This window comes from Phaethon aethereus, assembly GCF_964289735.1.
Source record: "Phaethon aethereus genome assembly, chromosome: 7".
NCBI lineage: Eukaryota > Metazoa > Chordata > Aves > Phaethontiformes > Phaethontidae > Phaethon > Phaethon aethereus.
The window spans coordinates 38,065,633-38,092,249 of record NC_138583.1 but is presented as its reverse complement, the minus strand read 5'-3'; the positions used below and the strand labels follow the sequence as shown (position 1 = coordinate 38,092,249).

The following is a 26,617-nucleotide window of genomic DNA, read 5'->3' as shown; positions in this document are numbered from 1 at the left end:
ATTTAATATTGTGTTACAGTACAGATCAGTCAAGATTAGGAGACTTCATTTTGCTACTTTTGAGTCCTAAGAGCCGGAGTTACTTTACGTCAGTGATTTGCTCTTTCCCCATCTTTCAAGGCCACTTCTGCCCTCGAAGGATTAGAATTGGCACCTCTCTGCTTTTTTTTAATGTATTAAGTATATTTTAGATTTTTGATTATGGCAAAAGCTGTCAAAGCCTTGCAAGATTTCCGAGTTAATACACAGAGTATATAAAATGGCTCTTTACTACTCTGACTTTCTAAAACACTGCAAATGACACAAAATTAAAACACTGGCTCTTCCTGACGGATGCTTTCACGCAGCAGTTACCTCCCGTTAACTGCACGCTCGCAGCCCCTGCGCTGTTTTCGCCGCAGCCGGGGGTGAATCCCATTGTGCCGGGATTAGCCGGCCACATGACCGTCTCTGCAACCACAATAATGGCCCCGCAGCCTCCTATTCACGGCAGCCGGGGGCCACGAAGGTCGGGCTCAGCGCGCTCTTTCCCAATTATTCTCCAGCCTGGCCGCGCAGCGGACGAGAGCACGAGCAAACACGCTGGCCTGGCTTTGACATACTGCTAACGTGCAAAAGCTACTCAGCTTCTGTTTAACATCCAGTTTGATCACGGCTATTTTGAAGAGTTTGGAGTACTTTTTAAATATATTTTCCTCGAGGCTCATTTGGGTTTTTAAACCGCTTAAAGGGTGACAAACAGAGCACCGAGAAGGCAGCCGGACCCCAAGACTGAACTTTTAAACTGAAGAGCTGGGAAATACGAATCCTGAAGCAATCAGAAATGGATTTCCTCAGGGTTAGGGGGCCTGAATGATCAATCAATACAAAGGACTCCTTCCGCTCCTAATGTGTTTTTGCTGGGAATAATATATTTGAGAAAAATGGAGCTTTTAACCTTTTCTCCAGAGACGCACTGCTTTTCAGAATTACTTGACTGCAGCGATGGTGATGAAGAGGTAATACTAGTATGTGGAGAAGATTTAGAGCTTAATCCTTTCGATGGCTTGCCTTACTCTTCTCGTTATTATAAACTTATGAAAGAAAGAGAAGAACTTCCAGTATGGAAGGAGAAATACACCTTTATGGAAAGTTTGCTTCATAATCAAATTGTGATTGTGTCAGGAGATGCTAAGACTGGCAAGAGCTCCCAGGTCAGTACAACATACTCGGTTGGGGGCTTTTATTATTTTTAGAACATTTAATATTGTACACTTTACAGAGTTACTATTACTATTTTACTAATATTATATATTTTTAAAACAGAAAAAAACTTTTTTGCAATGAAATTACCATTCACTTCTGTTGCTGTTTGTTTATTTTGGGCACATCAATATCCAGATTTACATTACACCAGTATCTGGTGTCTGTTAGTTGCGGACTGTTGCTATGCTCAGCGCTGTATGGTATGTTGCAATATAACAGCATCCAGTTCTGAAGAGTTCAGCTGCGGTGTGCACACAATAGCTGTATTGAGTTTAGCGGTTCTCAGTATAGAAACAGATGTGCAGCCACCTATTGTAATCTGAGGTATTAAGGCCAGAGAGGGCAAGTGAAATACAGAAGGTGACAACAGCTTAATGAAGTCAAATTTAGATTTAAAAAAAAAAAAAATATATATATATAAGCATACATTTAAATAACTTTCTTCAAATATTCACAAACAATTGACACTCACTTTACGCTTGTCCATTACAAGCCATTTTTACTTGGCTGATGATGTCTTTTGGGCTTTGGGGTAAATTGAGCACTGAAGAGTAACACTTCTCAGGCTGTGATAGTCTGAAACAGCGTCATAAACAACTAACAAAAATCTCAAACGACAACTTTTTTTGTACTAAACACTAAATTTAAAAATATCAAGCCTGTTCTGAACACTGAAGACCACACGCATTAACTACTATGGTTTAAAATTCAGAATCAAATACGCACGTAACGTTAGAAAAATTCTGCATTGATTTTTCTGGTATCTATCAGCATGTCCACTGTAAGTCATTGCTTTGTTCGTATATGACATCACATCTCAATTTGAAAAACTACCAACTATACACTTTAAAACGTATTACAGAATGTATCAGCTAAAATCCTTCCCTACTGAAATTACAGGTGTATTTCTGCTGTCTTCAGAGAGGCCAAGGCTAAGTGTAAAATACTTTAGGACTTCAGATTGCTTTAGTGTTTTATCAATAAATCATTCCTTCTACATTTGGCTGGTGCTATTTTGTTCCACTTGAAAATTTTACTGCGTCCTCCCTAATACTGACTAAACTTGTCATTTTATCCTCGTTTTGTCCATCATCCTGTTGAATGCCCAGGGGAAATGGTAGACTGCAATGCCTATGTTGGATTCAATGAATATTCTTACCTGGAAAGCGTGTTTTGGTTCTGATTAGTGCTATATCAGGAAAGAAATACAGTGGATTTGCAGGCCAGTCACAAGAGAAGGTGAAAAAGTTCTCGGGGAATGAAGGATTGAAATCACTAGGGCTGTTCCTCCGGGAGAAGTAATGGTCCTTCCCTCCCTTCAGCCAAGGGCAAACGCTTCTTCCAAGAATACGCAATTACGTTACAGAAGACATGTTAAAAGACATTACTGAAGCCAAGATCTCAGTTGACTCTAAACACATAAATATCTACTAGGACTATCAAATTCTGTTGCAATAATATATAACAACCTGAGTCTGTTACCACAGTAAGCAGAAAAGAATTTTCAAGCAAGTGTTATAAGCCAAAACACAATTGTTTATGACTGGGATCAGGAGAAAACGTTCCTGCAGGTAAACCTGTAAGATAATTACTGTTGCAGGGCATCTCTAGATGGACGCTGCTAGAGATCACATATTGAACAGAGATATCATACTTCTAACTGAAAATTCCTATGTTCCTATAAAAAGGATACACACCTGCCTGGTGCCTGCAATATTTTTTGGACTGAAAAGTCTTTACCCTTTGTTATTGACTGTAATTTATACACAACAAATTTTGTATGATAAAAAACTACTTGCTAAGTAGTATTAGAAATATAATAAGAAATAAATTGTCCTTAAGTTTAATAAGATGTAACACAATGCTGTCTGTTTTTTAAACATTTTTAGAGTCATAAAGTAACTATACAGAAATAAATAATATATAAACTAGGTGCATTAGCCATATATGTTGATTAAGTAAAGGATTTGAAACCTAATACTTTCACTAAAATAATATTTATAATGTAATTTTACTTTCTCGTGACAATAACACCTTAATGTTTTCTAGCTTTGATTTTCTACTGTAAATATATAAATTTGAGTGCTACTGCATAAGCTTCTGTGCAGTTCAGTTTCAGGTATCGTTCTTTACAGAGTAATTAATCTGAAATTACATGTATTTACTGTGGCATTTGTGAGTTTGAAATCTTCTTCTTCCTGGGACATGTTTCTCATGTCAAGCACCTGAATACGATATAGCACAGGCGGGTTTACGGCTGAGAAGCCCCTGACAACGCCGGCACTAACACTGTTGGATCAATCAGGAGATGCTTAAGAATTATATTGCCAATGTTTCCTGCTCCCCAGAGACCAAGTCTGTCCCTTCTGCAATATATTTGAACTAATCTTAGTCCAGCTGAGACATTCCCAGGTTTCTAGCCCATGTCACTCCACCTCTCAACTACTTAAGAGATTCAGGGTCTTGCCACTTATCAGGGCAGGTAATTTCTAATTTCTGTGTCGGGTGCAGCTCCTCCGCCAGTAGTCATGCGGACGGTGAGCAGCGGGTGCTCAGGTTGATTTAGTTCTTCCACAGTCTACTTCTTTTGCATTACGGTCTCTTCTAAACGTGTTAAATACCGAAAGCATCTGTTTTCTTTTTTACTTACAGATTCCTCAGTGGTGTGCCGAGTATTGCCTTTCTGTCCACTATCAACACGGCGTAGTAGTATGTGCGCAGGTACACAAGCAGACGGCGGTGTGGCTGGCACTGCGTGTAGCTGATGAAATGGATGTCAACATTGGCCACGAAGTAGGGTATTTCGTCCCATTTGAAAGCTGCTGTACGGCAGAAACTATCCTGAGGTTTGTGTGTCTGGTTTTTATTGCCTTCGCACTGATACGTAGCTTACAGTTCTTTGCAAGTGCAGAAGTTTGCAGCCGACAGCACTCCAGTCCTTAGAACCATAGAATCACAGGCTCTTCACCGCACCACTCCACTAACGTGGGCAGGGCAGATAACCTAACAGCATGGTGGAACACTGCTATAGCTGCAAAAGATTTTTGCATACAGCATGAAAACAAAGGAAAAAAAACCCAGCACTGTTTTATAAAGTTGTGTATAACATTGTAAAATGCAGATACTGGAGATTTTGTGATTAATCAATAAGCTGTAAAAGGCTTGAAGGAGGTATTCTGTTCTAAATTGCAGTAGATATTTCAGTGGGCAAGGTTAGCATCAGTGCAAAACATCATTAAGCACCTCATAACCTCAATTTTTTTTCTTTCTCAGTTTTCTGGTACAGGAGTGTTCATAACCGTAACAGAATGTGGGGTAATCTATCAGAAAGTAAAGCTGGAATTTAAAAGCAATCAAAAATCATGGCTAGAAAAGGGTATATTCAGTAACAAGAGAAAAAACAATTTAGGGGGATTTTTAAGAGATAAGAAATGCACTTAATGCATTAAATACAGGCAGGTGACAGCAGCAACACAGGGATTCTGATTTTGAGCCTGGAGAGTTATTTTCTCTGGTTCCTTAATATGGCAGGAACAAACTATAAAATCTAGATCATAAGCCTTCTTCCCAGCCATGTGAGCTCCCACTGATTTCCAGTAGAGAAGAGGATACTCACCAATTCTGAAAACCAAGTTCAACTGCTCTTCCTTTTGCATGTCCTTTCTCTTTCATGGAGAACCTCCATCCTGCGGCACATCTTCCTGCAGCTGCTCCTGAGGTGAAAGGGAGATGAATCCTATCCTCTCACACATCGAAACCTGGTTCAAGAAGATTCAAAATCTTGCTGAGCAACGCAGCAAAAAAATAATATCCTTTTTAAAAAAAACTTCCAGTAGCAGGAATAATAGGGAGGGAGATAAAATAAAATAAAAAGGGAGAAGGGCGTTACGATATGAATTAATCTCTCATCTCGGTTCTGGCACTGCCTCAAGTGTGTTGTGTACACCTTCTTTTCCTTATCTGAAAGTATTAGTTCCTCAAGAATTGGTTATGGCATGCAATACGCTTAGACGGTTTGGAAGATGAAAAGCCATACAAGTTACGATTTCAGGGCAGAAGTATTTGGGTTTTTGCCTGGAACACCTTTGAACCATAGTGCCACTTAGTGTCATTGAATTACATTGAGGTTCTAGATACTTAAAGAAGGATTTAAACATGTGGTTGAGACTGTGATACTGTCTACAAAATAATTCTCTGTTCTTATCAAATCTTTCTCGTTAGAACAGAAGGAACCAAGCTGCCCCGCCCCGCAACTAATCCTGAATTAGTTTCTTACAATCAAATCTGAATATTCCAAGAAACTTTGTGGAGTTTTCTGTTTGTATGTTGCAGATACTGTACAGATGATATGCTACAAAGGGAAATGATGTCTACTCCTCTTCTGAACTATTATGGCGTTATCATATTGGATGATGTGCATGAAAGAACTGTTGCAACAGATGCGTTACTTTGCCTTCTTAAAGATGTCTTGATCTCAAGACCAGAACTGAGGCTGGTAATACTCACTGCACCTCATATGTCCAGCAAACTGCAGAATTATTACGGCAGTGTCCCCTTCATAAGGGTGGAAAACAAACACCACGCAGAAGTTGTATACTCTTGCAGCGTTCAGAAAGACCACTTTCTGTCTGCACTAAGACTCCTCTTTGAGATACACCATACAAAAGAGAAGGGTGACATTGTGATCTTTCTGGCATGTGAACAAGTAAGTTATTAACCAATTCCAATATTTCCGATTTTAATCAAGAAACAATTTACATTGGTGTTTTTATATGACCTAGAAATACCTTGTTGCCAGTATCTATCCAAGACACTGGACATCGCCAACGAGTTTTTATCAATTCAGGTTTTTCCTACAAAGAAGTCATGGCCTGCATAAGTCTGTATTATATATATAGCATAAACTAATACAAGGAACTATCAGATTTTCTGTAGGCTTAAAGAAAGGCCATCATCCTTCTGTGTGATGCAAAATGCAGCAAAGGTGGCATACAGGGACAAGGGCCATAGATGCAGGGAGTTAATACATGGCAACCTATGCTGGCACTGGGTATATCACACTTTGCGTTACCCCCGTGTAGCAGGAATGGGGACATGTCCAGTTTGCATAAATGTCCTACTTCAAATCAATGTTTTTATCTTAAACCTGCTTACAAGCTCTCTCCATTTGCATTCTCCTATACGGCTGTAAACTTCCCAACTATTTGTGTACACAAGAGCAGGAGACAAATATAATAATATAATTAGGTGCTACAGGTAACCCAAGAATCTGCGTGGGCTTGCCTATTCTAAATAGAGGCACCTTTGAACCCCTGGAGACAGCAGAGATGCCCTAAATTCACTGCTGCCAGGATTGCACAATCATGTCCTTCTCAGAAATATTTCACAGTATTTTATAGCTGTCAAAGCAATCTCCCATCAAACAAACATTTTAAGACTTGAAATTATTATAAATTATTATTATTATTTATTTCCTGATATTGATCTTCAGCCTTCTACTTTGTATCATTAAATCTGCTTTAGAACAACAAATTCACCTTAGTAGCTCCAGGAGGTAATGACTTTTCATATGCAAAGGTAAATTACCATTATCTGCCCATGTAGTATTGCTTTTCACTGCAAAAAGGGGTGTGGATATGTAAAACTTTTAATTATGCTAATAATCAGTTGTAAACTTTATAGACACAAATTTTACAAATGATGACTTAATGAATTCTCTGTATCAGTTCCCATATTTACAATAAGTAATGTTAGAGAAAACATATAGTCTTTCCATTTCAAAGGAAAAAACAGTTTTATTTCTGCTTAAGATTTTTTTTGATGGGCAAGTCCCACACAATACTAAAATAATAATTTCTTTCCGGCCGAGAAGAGATTACGTCGTTTTCTCTCTCACAATGAACAAAACATTCATTATGAACTGTTACAGTTCACATCCCATACATTCTTGCTTAACTGTGATTTAAAGTTTTATACTGCTAATGGCTTACTGTTCCCTAGCACTCATCTGTCTCTTAAACCGAACAAAAATATGAATAAAGGAAAAACATTAAGATTTATGTGTTATCTTGGTGCCAGCCTTACTATCAGATGCCACTGACATCTCTTTGTAAGAATTGTTACAGAATACTTTCAACCTATAACTACTATGAATGCAGTGGCACTCTCAAACAGAAACTCAACCCGGTTTTTCAATTTTGAAAAATAAAAATGCTTTTGAAAAAAACCAACAAAATCCTTTCAAACTGAACACGCCTATTAATTATTTTTCTATACCTTTAAAAAAAAAAAATCATTCACAACACATATGATTTTATATTTCTTAAAAAAACTGAACAACAAAAAACCCTTTACAATTTATATTTGACCTCTGAATTTGTGGACTGTGTTAAAGGTGATGTTCTATTAACACAGCTTAGGGACATTTTATTGACTTTATTAAGTCTTCATAGAGTTTATTAATCATTTGGCGGGGGGGAACCACAATAAAAAAAACTTTACAATACTTATATCCCATGTACCTTCGCCAGCAGCGCAGGTCACCCCGTTGCCAGCCCGGGGTGCACCACGCACACGTGGAGCTGTTTGCCAGGGGACACTGCCACTCAGAGCACCCACGGGCATAACTTTGGTTCCAGCAGAAGAGAAAATATTTTGGGCACACCAGTGGGGTACCTGAGTATCTGCTACAGCATTACCAGCCCCTACACAAGTCAAATTTGCACCAAACTCTTCGGCACTAAATCACGGATGGGGATGCATCCTACATGTCCCACATACATAAAGTTTAGTGACCGTTTCATAATTCCTCAGCCTTGCTCCTCCTATCCTATATTTTTGCACATCTCACTGACCCTGGAGGTTGGTTTGGATTATGATTAAAGCCAGAGAAGACTATTTTGAAAACTGCAGAAGAGAAAAAGACATTTCAAAAAACAGCTCAGCCTTTTCCCTGGTCTATAGTTAGTGGATACAAGTCAGTAAATTCTCATACACTGTCCTGTTCCCTTTTTTTCCCTCCTCTAATTATTAATCATGTAAGATTTAAATGTTGTTATAGTTTGATATGTAGTTAAAATTCATTTTAGAAATAAAACGTTTTAAAATTAAATATTGATATTTGGGTTCCATACTCATGAGGAAAAAAAAAAAAATCTTTCTTCTGATTACAGGAGATTGAAAAAGCTTACCAAATGATCAGACAGGAACAGCCTAATTTAAATCCTGACCTTGGAGAACTCATCCCAGTTCCTTTATACCCCACAAAACAAGACCTAATTCACAAACCAAATCAAGACAAACAGAAATGCTGCAAAAAATACAGAAGAAAAGTACTACTCACCACAAGCTTTGGAGAATCTTTGATTTGGATTAAAAATGTAACCTTTGTCATTGATGTTGGTGTTGAAAGAAGAAAGGTTAGTTAAGTTAACCAGAATCTATATGCCAAAAATGAACTATGCATAAGTTTTTCAGGGTGGGGGAATGGGAAATGTACAGCTAATAGATTGACGCAAATGGTTTCTAAAGGATCAAATATTTTTCTATTCTTTCATAAGTCAGATTCCACAACATTTTTAACATTCAAATTAACTAAATTTAAATCATTTTCACAAACATCTAATGTGAAAACCAAGAAAGAAAGCATAATTCCTAAATTCAGTCAGAAAGCAAAATTTTCAAGTTTCTAAAGCCGGATTAACACTCAGAGCTGAAACTGCCAGTCATTTGCGCACCAAATCAAGACATTTCATTTGAAAACTGTATCGCATCTTAGTTTTGGCGTATCAGTCATGACTCTCTCTTCAACACCTTAGAGCAAAATACAATCAGTCCTTGGCTACCTATTGGGAGATTACCTGGTTTAGCAGATGAACCTCATCCCTTGTTTAACGGCTTATTACTAAGCGTAGTGCCACAGATCACGTAACGCCAAGGGATGCTCACACAAGGAACCGCTCCTTCTTAAAGCCGCTTCTGCTCCTTCTGGATACATGCTTCCACCCAAGTACTGCAAAATGCTGCAATTTGTCAAATTAATCTTTGACCTCCTACAGTTCATTCTAAGTGTGTCCTCAGTTCTTGTTTTCCACCCCATCCCGGGAAGGACTATTGGAGCTGCAAATATCTTGTTTCTTTCATTTATACAAAACTGGTGACCTAAAGAACGAGCAACCATGTAGGAACAAGTCATTATATGAATTGGAAAGCTGCACTACTACAGGCTTTGTAACTGTCCTACACGTTTTGCTAGTCAAAATAAATATTCCAGTAATAGGCAAAAGAAACAATACAGTTTCTTTATATAATCCAGAATAAAATCACCCAAATTGAAGTTAAGTATTCCTAGAAGTTTGGATCGGGGATCATTAATCCTGATTAGCTTTGAAAGTAGTTCAGGCAAAAGCTTGGGAACTACCACTATCTTTCATGTTCGTTACAAGAAAACTGTGTCCAACACTGTCATTTTCAAAGGCTCTTATATGAGGGTTATAAACTAACTCAGCCTCAGGTCAAGGAAAAAACAATGTCATATTTTTGCGTGAAACAAACAAAAGCCTAAAAGCAGTTTTCAATTAGACCATGCATAACTCAACTTATTTCTGAAACTACGGTTGCCTTGGGTTATGGAAATGAATCTCACTTCCATGGTAATCTGAAGTCCAAAGTAAAATTCAGTGTTTCCAGACTTCTGTGAATCAGAAATATGCAGCAATGGGAACAAATCAGTCTCGACACAGTCCTGATGGCCACCAAATCACCCCTATTGGTTATGCAATTTTTACCCTTTAATTCAATTATTTTGTCCTAACAGCTGAAGTTTAGTCCTCTAAAATTCATTCCTCAGCAGTTCAAATTCACATTCAATCTATATGGATGAAATTCAGTTGAACATAGAGGGAACAGGCAAAGCTTTGTGCAGAACAAAACCCCGCATAAATCTTGAGATTGGGATGTATCATAAATTTACCTGGAGGAAGATAAATTTGTCCCCTGCACTGAAGCATATTTTATCTTTTTTTAATTAAAACCCTGCTTAAAACAGACAAAGTCAATTCAGATGACATGACTAGAAAGTTGCCTTATCCAGAGGTTATATGTCTTGCCATATACTACAGAACCTTATGGACATCATCTGGTGGTCAGAGCAGTGAGTGGATCGGCTCCTCAGTTTAATCAAAATAAGGTACAATTAAGAAAAAAATAAAAAGGGGCATTGCACATCTTAGACGTGGTCCTTGCCTCCTGTACTGAATTGACTGATTTCAGTATTAAGACAAAAATCTGGAGTTATGGAACAAAATGTTATCAGACAGTGTCAGGATTCTGTCATTGGAAGAAATAAATAATCTTTTTTGATGACTTATCTTGATGATACCATAGATAGACATTTTGTGTTTTCCTAAGGTACATTTCTTTAGAAAAAGACATTTATCTTAACGTATACTTACAGAGTTATTGCAGAACATAAGTGTCTGTCAATTTATCAAAGAGCTGACTGCTTTCATTTCCAAGCCGGTGAAATACGTAGTATAAAAAGGAAATAAATCGTTACTACACTTTCTTTAAAATGACCTAGACAAAACCTCAATACAGACCATTAATATTTTTGTAGTCTTCACTTACTTATCTGATGCTTAATATCTCTTTCATTTAAAGGTGTACAATCCTAGAATCAGAGCAGACTCTGTTATAACGCAGCCTATCAGCAAAAGTCAAGCAGAGATGCATAAACAAATTCTGGGCATGTCTTCATCAGGTAGAATTATTAGCTCAAAATTTACATCCATTAGCTCAAATTATTACTAGAATCAACGTGGCAATGAAAAAAAAAAAAAAAGTGTAATTTTCCCAAAATCTCTTCCAGGAAAACTCTTCTGCTTGTATCCTGAAGAATTTACATACAAAGAAATGAAACCACATCTACCAGCCAAAATAGAGGAATCAAACCTAACTAGCATGGTTCTCTTCCTGAAGAGGATGGATATAGCAGGCTTAGGACACTGTGACTTCATAAGCAGGCCAGGTAACGATGATGCACCAATTTTACGTATTTGTATTATTATTTTTGCAGTTATTTAAAGATTAATTTTGCACTGTTATTCACAGTACTGGGTTTTATTGAAGTACTTATAATAATATTGCCTCTGCTTTTACCACTTACCTGCTAGAACAGTTCACAATGCAATAGTTGCACTTAGGGAAATGGTACCATGTAGGAACTGTTTGCCCTGAAAAAGACCATAAAGTATCTGAATGGAATCGGAATGAACAAAACATAAATCAGTATTCCAAATATCTTCTCAGCTAGGTTTCATATAATTTTCCTGGAATCCACAAAGAAAATTTGTGTCCCATTGTACGAGGCATTGTACAGATATCTAACAAAGTATATTCCTTTAATCAAAAGTTTACAACCCAAATAAACCCTGTTGTTACCTAGGAGATGTATTTGGAGGAAATCAGCTTTCTTCTTATCCTCCAGCATCTCCCACCTCAAATTTACAATAAGCTCTTACTTAAGGACAATATTATTTATAAAATAAACCCAAATAAACTTTCAATACTAGACAGAGAATACTCTGAATTTTGAGGTAAGAGTGTGAACAAAGTGCTTGCTTTTTTCTTTATTTTTCTAACTTCATATTTTAGGGCCTTGTCTGCTGAAGGATATTCTCCTCTGTTCTGACCTACCATAAAAACCAAAGCACCACTGTGAATTCTGTTGTTGATTTGAAGCCAGTGAAAGTGAGGGAAATAGCACCGATTTCACTGGTTTAGGGATCATGTGACCTATCGCTAGCTTAATTTATTATAATTTTCCAGTGCAAATACGAAGAATTCTTATATTATCCTCCCTTTCCTCATGCACGTACACAAAATTAGAACGCTCACTTGTCTTCTGTGTGTTGTGCACCATAATTAATTAGTAATAGTTTAATTCCCACTGTTGGATGTTGTGATAGATTGTAAAAGGAATTTATAAGTAGAATTTATTCTACTTTTCCCTTGTCTGTCTGTTTAGAAGAAACATGCCTAAAAGAAATGTGAAAAAACTTTGCCAGTCTGAGTGGTAATTAATTCAAGACTGATGAGAATTGGAATATTTTGGCCTTGTGAGCATCACCTCCTATTTTGAACCTAGGAACCTTCATGGAAAATGGTTATGGAATACAGTTGGCTTCCACTCAAATTTAGAAAGTATTTTACTAGAAAAAAAATATTGTAAAATGTGTTAGTGCTTTTACTGGATATGAAGAAAGTTGTTCTTGAACAGTAGAATGAATTAGTAAAGTTACATTAGGAAAAGTATTCAGTATTTTTTGATTTAAAGGCAGAACAGAGACAGTTGGTATTCATAGAGAATGAAAAGCTGGAGGCATTTAAGGATTTCACAGATGTAGGAATTCCAAGCTTTGTCTGGATTTTTGAGATAATGCAGCTGAAGAAAGCATCTTGCTGATGTGTACAAAATTCTTAAAGGCATTTGATGAATGCATCAGCTTTACTTGGACGGGCATCAAATATGAGAAAGTTTTTGCTAACTAGATCAAAAGTGCGAGGCCAAGGTATTGAAATGTTTGAGGAATTACTGAAACAGTGTAAGAAATGTTAGATGAACTGTCTGAATAAAGCAAAACTCCCAGAAACACTGTAGGGGGTCCACAGAAACGAGATGAGAAAGTCTGCACAATTTCCTGGTCTCTTTCCCATCTTAAGGCCCCACATAATTAAACATTTGCTTTGTCTAGTACGACTCTTCCTTTATCCTAGGAGAGATCACACGTTGGCTTTCTTTGCCTTGGGGCTTGCTTTCTCCCGCTTCTGAGCAGGCAACAAACCTCCTTCCTACTAACAAGATATATCCCTACCACAGTTCTCCAAAGATGACTATAAAGCTCACACTATCAGAACACAGGCAGTGTGAAACACCTGGTGTGAAATACCTTTGTCTGAAAGAAACGGGAATACTGAAGCAAGCAAATTTGGAAGGGGAGTTAGTTATTGTATTAGACCAATTGACAGAACTCAAAACAGATGTCAAGCACATAAAACCTTCTTTTGGGCCCTTCGTCCTCCCCAGAGCTTTGGGTCAGTGATCTCAGCCCGTGAAAGCCCAAGTTTTCCTCATTTGGTGCTGAGAGAGCTTCAACTTGCTGTGTGCCCTCAATGCCACACAGATCTCCAGTAGCTAAAGAGGCACGACGTAGAATCACAGAATCTTTGTGTTGGAAGGGATCTTTAAAGGCCATCTAGTCCAACCCCACTGCGATGAGCAGGGACATCCCCAGCTACAGCAGGTTGCTCAGAGCCCTGTCCAACCTGGCCTGGGATGGTTCCAGGGATGGGGCATCTCCCACCTCTCTGGGCAACCTGGGCCAGGGTTTCACCACCCTCGTTGCCAAAAATTTCTTCCTTAGATCTAGTTGAAATCTGCCCTCTTTTAGTTAAAAACCATCACCCCTTGTCCTGTCGCTACAGGTCCTGTTAAACAGTCTGTCCTCATCTTTCATCTAAGCCCCATTTAAGTCCTGGCAGGCTACAATGGTCTCCCCGGAGCCTTCCCTGCTCCAGCTGAGCCCCCCCAGCTCTCCCAGCCTGCCCTCCCAGCAGAGCTGTTCCAGCCCTCGGAGCATTGCTGGGGCCTCCTCCGGCCCCGCTCCCGGAGGTCCGTGTCTCTCCTGTGCCGAGGGCTCCAGAGCTGGACGCAGCACTGCAGGGGGGTCTCCCCAGAGCGGGGCAGAGGGGCAGAATCCCCTCCCTCGCCCCGCTGGCCACGCTGCTTTGGGTGCAGCCCAGGACACGGGTGGTTTCTGGGCTGCGAGCGCACATTGCCGGCTCATGTCCAGCTTTTTGTCCACCAGTACTCCAAGCCCTTCTCGGCAGGGCTGCTCTCCATCCCTTCATCCCCAGCCTGTACTGACACCGGGGGGTATCAGTAGTCCTTGATGTCCAACTCCAGATACCTCTGGTACCCAGTTAAAGGGTAGCCCTGAAGCTTTTTGACTGCTAGTCATAAGATCAAATAGATGTTACACCTTTCTGGGTTATGTACTGCAGAGCAGTGCTGCAGAGGAGGCAAAGAGAAGAGCTATCAGAGATGGAAACCATCCTCTCTTAAGTGAGAGATTTTAGCTTTTCAAAAAAGCTTCATGTCACTGCCGCAGTCAGTTTAGTTGCATAAGCCTTCTGTAACCTGAAGTGATGGAGAAGGCTGAGGAAGAGGGGTCTCTAAGATGAGAAGCAAAAAAGATGAGCAAAGCAGCTCACAAAACAAGCAGCGTGGCTTTTCTAACCCTAAGGAAACTCCCGGGCATAATAGTTCTTAATTCTCATCTACTAATGATGCACACAAAGCAAATTTTCCCACCCTCAATCAAACATGGCACAAGATCAACTGGATCCCAAAAAACCCTGCAACCAAGCAAACAGAAAGTCATGGCAGTAGTTCCATAAGCTCTCGCTTGACTTGACCAAATCAAGTGCTGTTCAGAGCATACAGATACTAAAAACACATATAGCCTTTCTATTTCTCCCTAGCACAGTTTGTCCTGGCCTTGACTATTCCATGTCTCCTCATCTCCTTGGACTTGATTTCGCTTTGATTCAAGGGAGCAAACACACTGCAGCATCTCCCATGTGCCACACATGCCACAGGCTTTCCTATGCACCGTTTCTGTTCAGCTAACATTCTCAAGTGTTCTTTGTAACTGAAACAGATGGAGGCTGTTAATAACAATAATAAAGTAATCATTAATAATAATAAATTAATTAAGAAAACAATGTTTTAATTCGGATGACAGAATAACATATGGACATGAACTGGTGAACAAACAAATCAAAAGTACACTGAAATTCATAGCAAGAATTCAAAGAGAAGTACTTCACAGTCCGTTCCCTGTACGTGAAGTAGAAAACATATAGCAGATAAGTAAAGAAATAAAAATAACATCAGTAAAACATTTTATTTCTGCTCAACAACAATGTGCACACGATTTTTTTCTGCTGCTCTTTGAGGAAAAATAAAAGCATGGATTAACTCTGACTCATTACTGCATTATGAAAGCAACAAACATGTCAGGCTTACAGCTGCTGCATTTAATTCACGCTATAACCAAGATGAGCAAATGCAGAAGACTTGTTACCCTTTTTAGAATTCATAAGCCATATGAAAATGTATTTGGCGCTGCAGTTCTGAAGTGCATTATTTGAATTCCTGTGCTACTATAATAGCGATGTCTTTGCATTTTTATCAGTTAATCAACTAGATCTTCATTGTGTTATACAATAGGACATAAAAACTCCTTTCCCATAGATTGCAGCAACATTATGTATTTTTGTAAATCACTGGAAAATCCTTATTTAAACTATGCAAATCAGTATAAAGATGGAGCCATGTAAAGTTTCCATAAGAAATCAAGGTGAAAGCAGTTTGCAGATTCTGCATTCATGAAGAATTACCATAAACAATTTTCAGATTAAAATATTTGTTCATGGTCGTGGATACCATGACATTTGAGAGCTATGCTATTATAACCCCACTGAGAATGTACTTCTAGAATATCCATAATAACAAGAGTTGTATAAATGCATATAATCTCAAATTGTTTTGGAAACAAAATTTGTTTGCGTATTTTTTCGTTAGAAACAGATTGTCAAAGAAAGAAACTCAATGCGCCATGCACGGTCTGCTCAACAGAGATCACTTCATAGCAGATTTATTCTCTCAGGTTCACTTGTTGAGTCTTTGATGTTTTAATTTCTGAATTTCATCAATTAGATAGTATTATATAGCTCCTAAAGAAAAGCTTTCTGATAGCATAGACATGGCCACATACTTCATATGCTGTACTGCACAAATCAGTGGAAAAGTATAACTGCACATAGACAATTGCTCAGAATAGGGAGCTGGTATCACAAAGAGCATCCCAAAAATGGGAAGGGGTAGCCCAGTACTGTTAAAGCTGGACTACTCTCACGTCATTTACTAAAGAGTAACAAAAGAAACTAAAGTGATTCAAATACTTCTTACACCATTAAATAATATTCTTTAAATTACATTCTTTGTGGATATACTACATGATGCACGGTCATGTGCATCCTTTGAGGATGACACAAAGCAGATAGAAAACCAACTTCACTGACGAGTCAGTGCTACCTCTGGTGTTCAGCTATAACTCCGTATATTTATGTTAAGAAAATGGAGGTCACCCTCTGTCCTGGCTGTCCCTGCTGGCAGAAAAGCACAGTAGGGACCATTACCAGCCAGCTTGGAGGGGTGAAGAATCAGCGTAAGGGTGGAAAGACTGCAAAGTATGTATATGGAAAAGTAATTTTTAATGATCAATTATAACTATAATTTCAAAACAATAGTTACAGAATTGGTAGCATCGGAGCATGGCAAACAAAAAAAAAAAAAAAATCCTACCTCAGAAGTTACAAGGGAAAAAAGAGAATCCAGATGAAACTTGCACACAGAAGCTTGTCCTTGAAGAAGAAAAATCTTTGCATAATTTGAAGAAAACTAGGCACTAGATTTCTCCGTTATCTTCAGTTTGCTGTCTAAGAAGCAGTGTTAAAAACCAACAAAGAAAACACCATTCCCCAGAACTAATCTCCCTGCAGTAACACCACCATTCCCCAGAACTATTCTCCCTGCAGTAATTACTTTGGCAGTTCTTCATGCCTAACAGAAGCTGGAAAAACTTGTGGTTTGCCAGGCAGCAAATCAGCTCTTTAAAGACGTCCCTCTACCTGGCATTCATGTCAGCTCTAACTTTATAAGAGATATTCCTATGGAAAAAAAAAGATCTATCAAAAAGCAGGTATTTTACATAATCAAATTTTTCACAGAGCAGGAGACCAGAACACAGGACCTGTAGGTCCTCCACACAAACACGATATGGCAGTTAAATGGACTATTAATAATCGTGAAATTTATGTTTCATTCCTATCGTTAATATTCACTTACTACAAAATGGTTGGTAAGTCACTAAATCACTTGCTTCCTTATGCAACAAGACTAATGCTTTCGTATTTGTTTTATCACACAGTATAAAATATTTAAAATTAAATTTTAAAAATTTATAAAATATTTACCATCTTTAGAAAGATAACTCCGTTCATGTCAAAGTTACAAAAAAACCTGTGAAACAAATAATATCGTCTGAAGTCAACTTGAAACCCTCAGATAAATTATTTCAGTGCTAACATTTAGTTATGTCTTTGCTTTACTAAGCCCAAGTATGATCAAGAGTAGGATCTGTATTTACATAAAACTGGTCAGATTTCCCCAGACAAGCCCAGAGCAACCCAGTCTTAAGTAGCCAAAGAACACAGGCAAGGAAAAGAAAATATCAGATAAGAAAATACCTTTTAAACTTCCAGGGATGTGACAGTTTCTTGTTGAAAGCCCAGGACGCATCTTGAGAGCTTCTTTTTAACTTTGCTCCTGTGAAAGCAGCAGTTGAATCACAAAGCCTTGCGGTTTGCCTCGATGGCAGCAGTAGTTGGTGTTGGCAAGCAGCCCTAAAAATAATGACACTTGCTTCCTAGAAATCACGAAAAGACAATGCAGATTTCTTTAAAGAAGAGCTTTCCATATCTAAACATTTACACTGCTTTTGTTTTATCATAGTTTTTATTTAAATAGGAAACATACCACAAAGAATTCTCAAGTGAGCATTTGCTGTTCTTTCAACTGCTTTTTATGGGTTTTGTGCCCCAAAATGCAGACCCACACCTAAAAGTCCTATTCTTTTTTTTTTTTTTACTGTTCCTTTACCTGCTTAATCTATCTTTACCATCTTGTCCTTTCTAACACAATAAAACTCGAGGAGTCTTTTTTTTTTTTTGTAACACTCATAGCAAAATAAGGAAGTAATTTGTGCTTATAAATCTCAAGGCAATTAACTCCAGGGCATAAAAATGCACATTACTGATGCTATCAGGGTATTGATGTTGGCTGCCATATAACCATGTATTTTTGTAAGTTCTAGCACAAACTACTTTGTTGATTTCTGGAAATCAGCTTTCCATGATTTCCTAGTAATTACTGTATGTCCGAATGACCATTTTACTCTCCCTGTATTTTCAATCACTGATATCTATTTCCTGTCACTGACTCTCATCCTTCATCAGCTGTTACTTTTCATTTCTTTAAATGTCCTAAGTATTTTCTTCTCAGATACTTTAGCTTTTGCAAAAACTCATCTTTTTTCCCATTAAACCTCGTATGTCTGGTAACAAACGTTCTCTCTAGACAAAAACATCTCATGTTGTACAGACAGGGATATGAACTCTTAATACTGAAATGAAACAAGTCCACAGTTTTAACAGGAATTTATAGACCTCTGAGAGAATTTCTCTGAAAACTAATACTAAGTATTTTAAAATTAAGTGAAGGCACAACACTAACATGTACATGCTGAAGAAGTTCTGTAAAAGCTCATGCAAGGGTAATTAATAAACTATTTTCTCCCTTCGGACATCAGTAACAGAAAAGGGTTAAAAACAAGTGTTTACTTGCTTCCTATTTTAACTAGTTACAATGAAGCAAAGAAAAAATTAAGTACAGAGTGCTGGCAATAAACTAACAGTTCACTGCCAAGGAAGTAAAAACCCAAACTCCAGATTTTCTTGCAGGAAGGACGGGTGCCTGAAGTGCGGCGTTAGGGCTAAACGCGACCTACCAGCTCCTTGCAGAGTTGCTTTGCTTTTAGCCTTTGTGCTGCAGAAGTGACCTGCCAAAGACAGGTTCCTGTTCGTAACGAATTCAAGCAAGAAATTATTTCTAGTCATCTACTAATGAAGATACAAGAACAAATACACACACGGCCTGTGTGGGTAGCTGTGATTTGTGGGTTGTTTTTTTTTTTATTTACAGAACTCCTTGACATTAATATGCAAACTAACAGCAGCCCACAGAAGCCTGAAAAACTGCCAGTGCAGCCATTAGTTTCCCAGTGCTGTTTATGCTTGGCTGGAGATGAGGCCAAGTCCTGCTGTAGTGGAATTTTTGCCACAAACTTCAGTGGGACTAGAATTTAACTTGTTATCCATAAAACAGAGAAAAAATATCAAACAGTTCCTTAAACTGGAATAAGGAGAAAGTTGCTGCAGTGATAGGAGAACAGTTATGAATTGAAATGAATTGGCACTCATAAAAGACATTGACCATTACAATAAGACCTGGAACAGAAATCCACCTTTGAAAAGAGCTGGAGGAAAGAGTCTTCACACTTCAAGAGTTCCCAAATTTCCACCAAGGTCTTTCATGCTCTAGCAACTACTTTTTGCAGAGTATAGGCTTGACAACTTCTACTCAGCTTTCGGGTTCACCCTCTCTAGCCCCAGAACTGTAGCCTCCATGGTTGCACATAAAACTCTTCTGTGCTTGTTTTGCCAAACGGACCTACTTTCATCAACAGCAATTTCCTACAGACCTGCTCCAGTCCTCATTTTAAGTACCGATTTGCTTAATCCTGTCCTTTCATACATGTTTTATCACTGCAGCTGTGAAGGTCTGAATTCATTACACCATTCCTTCAGCAGAACAAAGTGTTGCTGAGAAAACAGACTAGTTTTTTTCAAAATCTGAAAAAAATGTCAGAATAACGCTTCACATTCTTCTGACACCACCTACCAAAAGAAAAGGCAGTAAATAATAGTAAAAGGGCTAGGGCATACATAAGCTGATTCTGTCTTCCACTGCCTCAGATACAGAAAAGCAAGACAAAATAGTGGAAAAAAAAAATGCTAAAGAAGTTCAGCAAAATACTTAATGAGAAAGGAGAGTCTTTGTCAAACTCCTTCGTTATTTACTCCCATCCAGCTGAGAGGCTCAGAAGAGCTACTGCAAATGCCATCCTTTAGTCTATCAAGAAATAACTGATAAGATGTAATGATAACTGATGAAAAACATATATTTGTGTGTATAAGCCATTTTCTGTATCTTCCAATCTTGTGGGTTGTTGATTTCATTCACCCTCATCCATGGAAGAGGAAGATACACCTATGATTTGTGGAGGTACTCCTCATAGAATAAGCTTAACATGCCATTGATCAAAACTGCATTAACCGAGCAATTAACTGAATTGTCGATACTCCAGCAGTCTTAGAAAAAGCACGTGGAACACTTTAGCCTGAAAGCGCGGTGTTCAATGTATGCAGAAGTAAACCTCCCTACCAAACGCTCCTGGCAGGCCCCCGCTTGCACCTATCTAACATCTAAGATACAAACCCCATCACTTCAGTCTTCATTCTCCTCTGCTTTCACTGTTCAGACCCCCATTTTAAATGCTAAACTCTAACTCATGATACCTTCATGTTTACCTCTGTCCAATCTATCTTGCGCTCATGCTCCCTACCCACTGTGTGGCCCTATAATTTTATATATATATATAACTTATTTCCTACTTTTTTGCAAATTAGTCTCTCAGCCTACCTGATTATTTTGCTATATTCACTCATTTTTTCTGCCTCATTGTTCTCACTTATACCTGTGGAGGTTGTAAGGAAGTTATAACCTACAATAAGTGAAACTTGAACATTTAATTTTGTGCCGTGAGAAAGGACAGCCAATTTTTCGGGAGACATTTTCTTTTACTATGTTCCCATTTTTCTTCTGACATCATAAGAAACTATGTAAAAAAAAAAAATGTAAAAAAAAAAAAAGGGCAACCAAGAGAACACAAAATACCTGCAAGAATAAGACAGCTACAACTTCTGTAAATGCTTGTCTTTTTGTTACAATCCTCTTTCCTAGAGCTGTTGTCTATCTCTCAGCACTCCTCAAATGCAACCAGCTCTCATTAAAAAGAATGAACATGCACACAAAAAAATACCTGAAGACTGCCATCAGTGAGTTTTTGACATAGTCTGAGTGCGATACGCTGTTCAGCACTCACTGTGTCTTCACTTTTGACAAAAACTGCTCTGACAGAGAAAAGATCAACAGTTAGCAGCCTTATAATGGTTACCCCGTATTTTCTTCCTCCAGAATGTTCTCAGCCTGCCATTCATCTCATTTATTACTTTTCTTTTTACCCGTTGTTAAATGACAGAAGCTGACTTCTATCATTTTCACATAGGAAATATACAACTGAAACATTATCATGAGAATCCAGGCATTCACCTATATGTAGTCATTCTCAAGAATTTGAATTATCTTTCCTTCTTATTAGCTCCTGAAAGCCTGATGCAGGCTTTGGAAGATCTTGATTATCTAGCAGCCCTGGATAATGATGGAAACCTTTCTGAATTTGGAATTATTATGTCAGAATTTCCCCTGGATCCACAACTGTCAAAGTCAATTCTGGCCTCGTGTGAATTTGAGTGTGTCGATGAAATGCTCACCATTGCAGCCATGGTAACAGGTACTTGTAAATAATGTATTACTACATGGCTTGTGCCACTTGCCAAATCCATGTAGATTCAAACTCTATTCACAAGGGCAACCCAAAGGCAAATTTTTGTTATTTACATCATGCTTGTTTCAAGTAAGTTAATACCTTTGGCTGTTTAAGTCTTTATTTTAAGCATGCAATGAAACAGTAGTGAATTCTTAAGTAGAACTCCCAATTCCATGCTTCAGATGCCCCATTAGGTTCCAACCTTTTGTTGGAACTTATCTTTCTTAAACTTATCTCGTATTCACGTACATTTATTACAGTCTGGAACAACAAATTAGAGGAAGTTCTAATTATCAACAATACTGAACTGTTGAGCTACAAAGAACTACTTTGTGATCTTGTTTCTCCAAATACTTTATAAAAACTAAGATAACCTTAAATATCCATACCATTCTGTCCTGATGGATCACTCTGCTCTTACATGGCACCGTGAGGCAAACCAGCTAGCCCCAAACACTGAACACATGAAGTCTGGAGTAAGAACATTTATATTAAAGGTTGTTAATTCTTCTTTCATTTGATGTGACAGAGCTTTCAAACCAATCCACATAAACCCCAGATACCTAAAAGCTATTCACTCTGCAGAAGGTGCTATTGAAATCTTAATATATCAAAGATGGACAAAATCAAAATTTTCAGGATAACTGAGGGTGACTCTAGAAGTTCAAACAGCAAATAATGATGGTGACTTCTCAGGATCCCGCCAGAAGATAGTGGAGGACAGGGCTAGACCTAGACTCTTTCAGTTCTCAGTGTTAGATAGCGATGTTGGCTTCAGCAATATTTAGCTGTCTCACTTCTCTCCACAGCAACCTCCCAACAATATAGCACTGTGCTACTGGTTTTATGGCATAACCCTAGTACAGAACCAATGCTTGAGAGCTATCTACTGCTCAACAGCCACAGCTTACCCTTGCCTGTAGAGAATGTTTTGGCATGGCACTACTGTGCTGTGCCCAGAGGGAATAGCCTATGCCCAGAAATTGGTGAGGAGTCTTAGGCAGCAGTGACACAAACCCACAGCATACCAAGCTGTGTTAGTTCTTCACCTTAAAGAGTGTCTTCGTTTTATGCTCAAGCTGGCCTGATTTTTAATAGTGGGCCTAAACTTGTGATAAAATTTGTAAGTACATACAACAAATGTAAACAATTGAGCACAGGCACATTTGAGTTTTTAAAAAGCTCAACCATCTCGAAAGACACAATTATGTACTACAGTACGACCACAGAAGTAAAATGCACTAGAAGGCATAAATTTCAACATATAGCAGCAAATTTAGGCATTACATCCATAGATTTAGTTTCTTTCTATATTAAAGAAGTCGTATGCTTGAATTCTGGATAAACTGGATCATACTATTATGAAGCATTTTTGGCATCCATCTAGGAGAAAGCTGGTCACCTTTTGTGTTTACAGCACAAATTAACTAAACAAGAGATTGAAAGAACATCCATATAAATAAAACCTTAGTGACTGCAATAGATTCAGCTCTTCAGCAGCAATCCAATGCTGAAGATTAAAGGGAACTGAGAAAGGAAAAACCCAAAAATATCAGTGGAATTACTATTTGTGCATGCACCTATGTGTCTTAATAACCACTGGCTTGATTTTTTTCTAAGCTCCTAATTGCTTCTTACACGCACCTCCTGGAACAGAGGAGATTGCTCTTACTTGCTGGCGAAAATTCTCACACCCTGCAGGAGATCACTTTACTCTTATCAATGTCTTCAACGCCTTCAAGGAAGCCAGTGCAAACTCAGCAAGCCAATGTAAGTGTACTCATACCAGACAAAATGAAGCATGTTGTAATCAATTTGGAAACAACAACAACAACAACAAAATGAATATTGTTGGCATTTAGTTCATAAACCCTTTTAGAACGATTCCTTCTCAAATTGTTAATTATCAGAGAGAAGAGAAACCGAAGATAGTAGCCGTTACAAACAAATATTAGTTTTAGTTTCTTAACTAACTGAAAGTGACCTAGGACAGCGTACCTCATCCATCATGGATACATCAGCACTACTACAATTGTCATTTGAAGTGACATTGTAGAAAACCAGGAAGACGGTTCCTCCTATAAAAGCCCATAATCCAGGTATGCACAAATCAAGTATTGCCCACTTACTTTACAAGCAAGACCAACAAGCCCCAGTTGTCCATGTTCTTGTTATCAGAATTTTGGACAGCTTTGACACAGCTACTCAGTCCAAAATGTTTTTAATTAGTCAAAAAGCGTTTTACAGACCATATCTTTGGATAGTACCTATCAGTAAGACTTCGCTTTAAGCCAAAATACTGTTTTTTTCCCCCACAGACTACAGTAATAAGAAATGGTGTCGTGACTATTTTCTAAGCTGTTCTGCACTGAGGATGGCAGAAATTATCAGAGCCGAACTAGTAGAGATTATGAAGCGTATTGAACTTCCCATTTCAGAACCGGACTTTGGATCAAAAGAAAACATACTAAGCATTAAGAAAGCTCTCTTAACTGGTTACTTTATGCACGTAAGGAAAAATATTGTGGTTTCATCTTACTGTATTGTTAACTTATATAGAATGCTTCAGAGAACTTAAGTTAGGTAGTGAAATCTTTTGATCATCAGAAAGGATAAAAGCCATTTTTTCCACTGTGTATCAGTCAAAGACTTCTGCCAATTCCACTCTTCTCTCTGGGGTTCAGTTATCACAGCATGAAGTCCGCACACTTCACTGCAAGAGGAAAACTGTCAATACGCCTTTCACTCAAAGAACTCTTTTACTTCAAAAACTCTTCAACTTGTAATATTACATCTCAGACCTTATTTTCTTTTTGAAGATGTTTTTGTGAAAATACCCTGGAAACAGAGAATTGACTTGTTGAATATGCTTAGGTATACATAATATACAGCTCTCTTCATCTCAACCAAATGAGGTACTCTAACTGTAACCGTAAACATAAACAAGAAAGATTAATTTATTCCCACTTGAAAACATGCTTTCCTTCACATCACTATGCTCCACCTAAATACAAGAATGACCCCTCCAAACTACACTCCTTCAAGTGCTTGGTCACACACTGCATTTTAAAATCTTGTAATTCTTAAGAACATGTCTGTTTTCACACAGACCCTTCAAAGACAGGTTCAGATACTTACTGTATAGGCCTGCCCTCATTTGTTGCAAACAGTTTCCTTTCAAATATACAGATCAACATTTTCTTTAACTCTAAGCTTCATTTCATAGTATCCAGTCCCTAGCTTTCCTGCAGAAATTTGGGACGAGGTTTAGGTTCTGCAGTTGAAAGTATCTGACTATAAGCTTAATTCCTGGTTTTAATTTAATAGGGAAACACTGATCTATGCATCTTGAACACTGAACTCTCTGCATTTTTTTTTTTTTTTTTTAGATTGCTCGAGATATAGATGGCTCGGGTAACTACTTAATGTTAACACACAAGCAAGTGGCCCAGCTTCATCCTTTTTCATCATATTTTAACACCAGAAGGGTTCCTGAGTGGGTTTTATTCCATGAGTTTCTTGTATCGGAAGACAACTCCATCAGAGTCGTCTCGGAGATATCACCCAACCTGTAAGTCAGCAATGATGAAACTGTTTCTTCACTCATACCTCTGCCACAAAAGCGTAATTTAAGTCACAGACAGGGTGAGGGCGTGTGTGTACACTTGACAGAAACACTTGGAGAAGTCAACTCTGGTCATCTCCGTTTATCTCTGTCAGAAAAACAGCTATCTTCAGGTTCTGTTCAGAAAGCATTCCGAGTATAACCAAGTCAATCTAGGTAGGGATACCGGTTTACAAAAAAACCCACCCCAAACCAACCAAACAAAATTGTTAAAATAGGCACAAGAGAAAAAGACAATCTGTCACTGTTTGTAGCTTTGCTTGATGTCTTCATTTTCATTCAGAACACTCACTGATTTAGAGCTCAGAACTATTAAAAACGGAAAGAACTGTGATCTCATGCCTTTGCTATTCTTTTCATGCAAAACAAAACATCCTTTAAGTCAATCTTTTGCATTTCCTAACGTGTGCTGATCTGTTCAGGTGCTGAAGTAAGTCTCAATATCTGACACTGTAATTGTAATCAATTCATCCATTGAAAAACCACCTTACAAGTAGCAAAGGTTTCTTACAACGCAAAATGTACAGAAAAAAAATCAAGGAAGAGTTAAGACAGCAGTGTACTCACAGATTAATCTAGCTGGAAATTTCTTTTTGAAAAGCTATTTTCCAGCAAATCTTCTTCTCGACATGCTTTATGTACCCAGCCAGCTAAATCACCCCGTATCAACTGTTTATGGATTCAAGAAAAGACTACAGTCTTCCTTTTGCAAAAATCTCTTTACATTGAGAATATATATTTCACTGTCCTATCTTTTCTATTTTCAATGTTTATAATAAAGCCTTTTTCATACTTTTATTGAACCAAAGATATGTTCAAATCCAGAACAATTACTATTTAATGCAATCTGCAGCATTGAGAACTGAACAACAATCACCTGAAGTGCAGACCGAGTACCTTAAGTGCAAGCCTACTGAAAGCACAAACTACTACTACATCTTGCAGAGAGCTTTGGTTTTGAGTGGAAATACTAACTTCATAGCTGTATGCATCAGCACATTGCTGGTCTCTTTTGTACAAGTCTGGAAATAGCTATTCAAATATTTCAAAATCCAATTTAAAAATTAGTAATGTTTTGTCTTATTTCCTCACCAGATTCGTGGAGCTGGTACCTCAGTACTATTTTAACAATCTTCCTCCTAGTGAAAGTAAGGATATTCTGCAAGAAGTGATCAATCACTTGTCACCTGTTTCAGCCATGAAAGAGGAACAGAAAACTAACAATGACAGCACAGAAAATGAAAAATTTCCCCAAACTCCCGCTGAACAAAGATGTATTGTTCAGTGACTTTAGACTGAATTATCATATATTGGAAAAATATAAATAAAAACA

At 38.0% G+C, this 26,617-nt stretch overlaps 1 protein-coding gene across 1 annotated transcript; it reads left to right on the top strand.

The window, feature by feature from the left end:
• Positions 1-923: 923 nt before the first annotated feature.
• DHX32 (DEAH-box helicase 32 (putative)) lies at positions 924-26,572 on the top strand (the record flags this gene model as incomplete). Its single annotated transcript, XM_082002445.1, has 11 exons — positions 924-1,193; positions 3,898-4,091; positions 5,578-5,950; positions 8,418-8,663; positions 10,906-11,005; positions 11,114-11,272; positions 21,432-21,623; positions 23,280-23,429; positions 23,978-24,168; positions 25,049-25,230; positions 26,380-26,572. 11 exons carry the CDS (start codon positions 924-926, stop codon positions 26,570-26,572), a joined length of 2,250 nt encoding a protein of 749 aa, XP_081858571.1.
• Between the last annotated feature and the right edge of the window lie 45 nt (positions 26,573-26,617).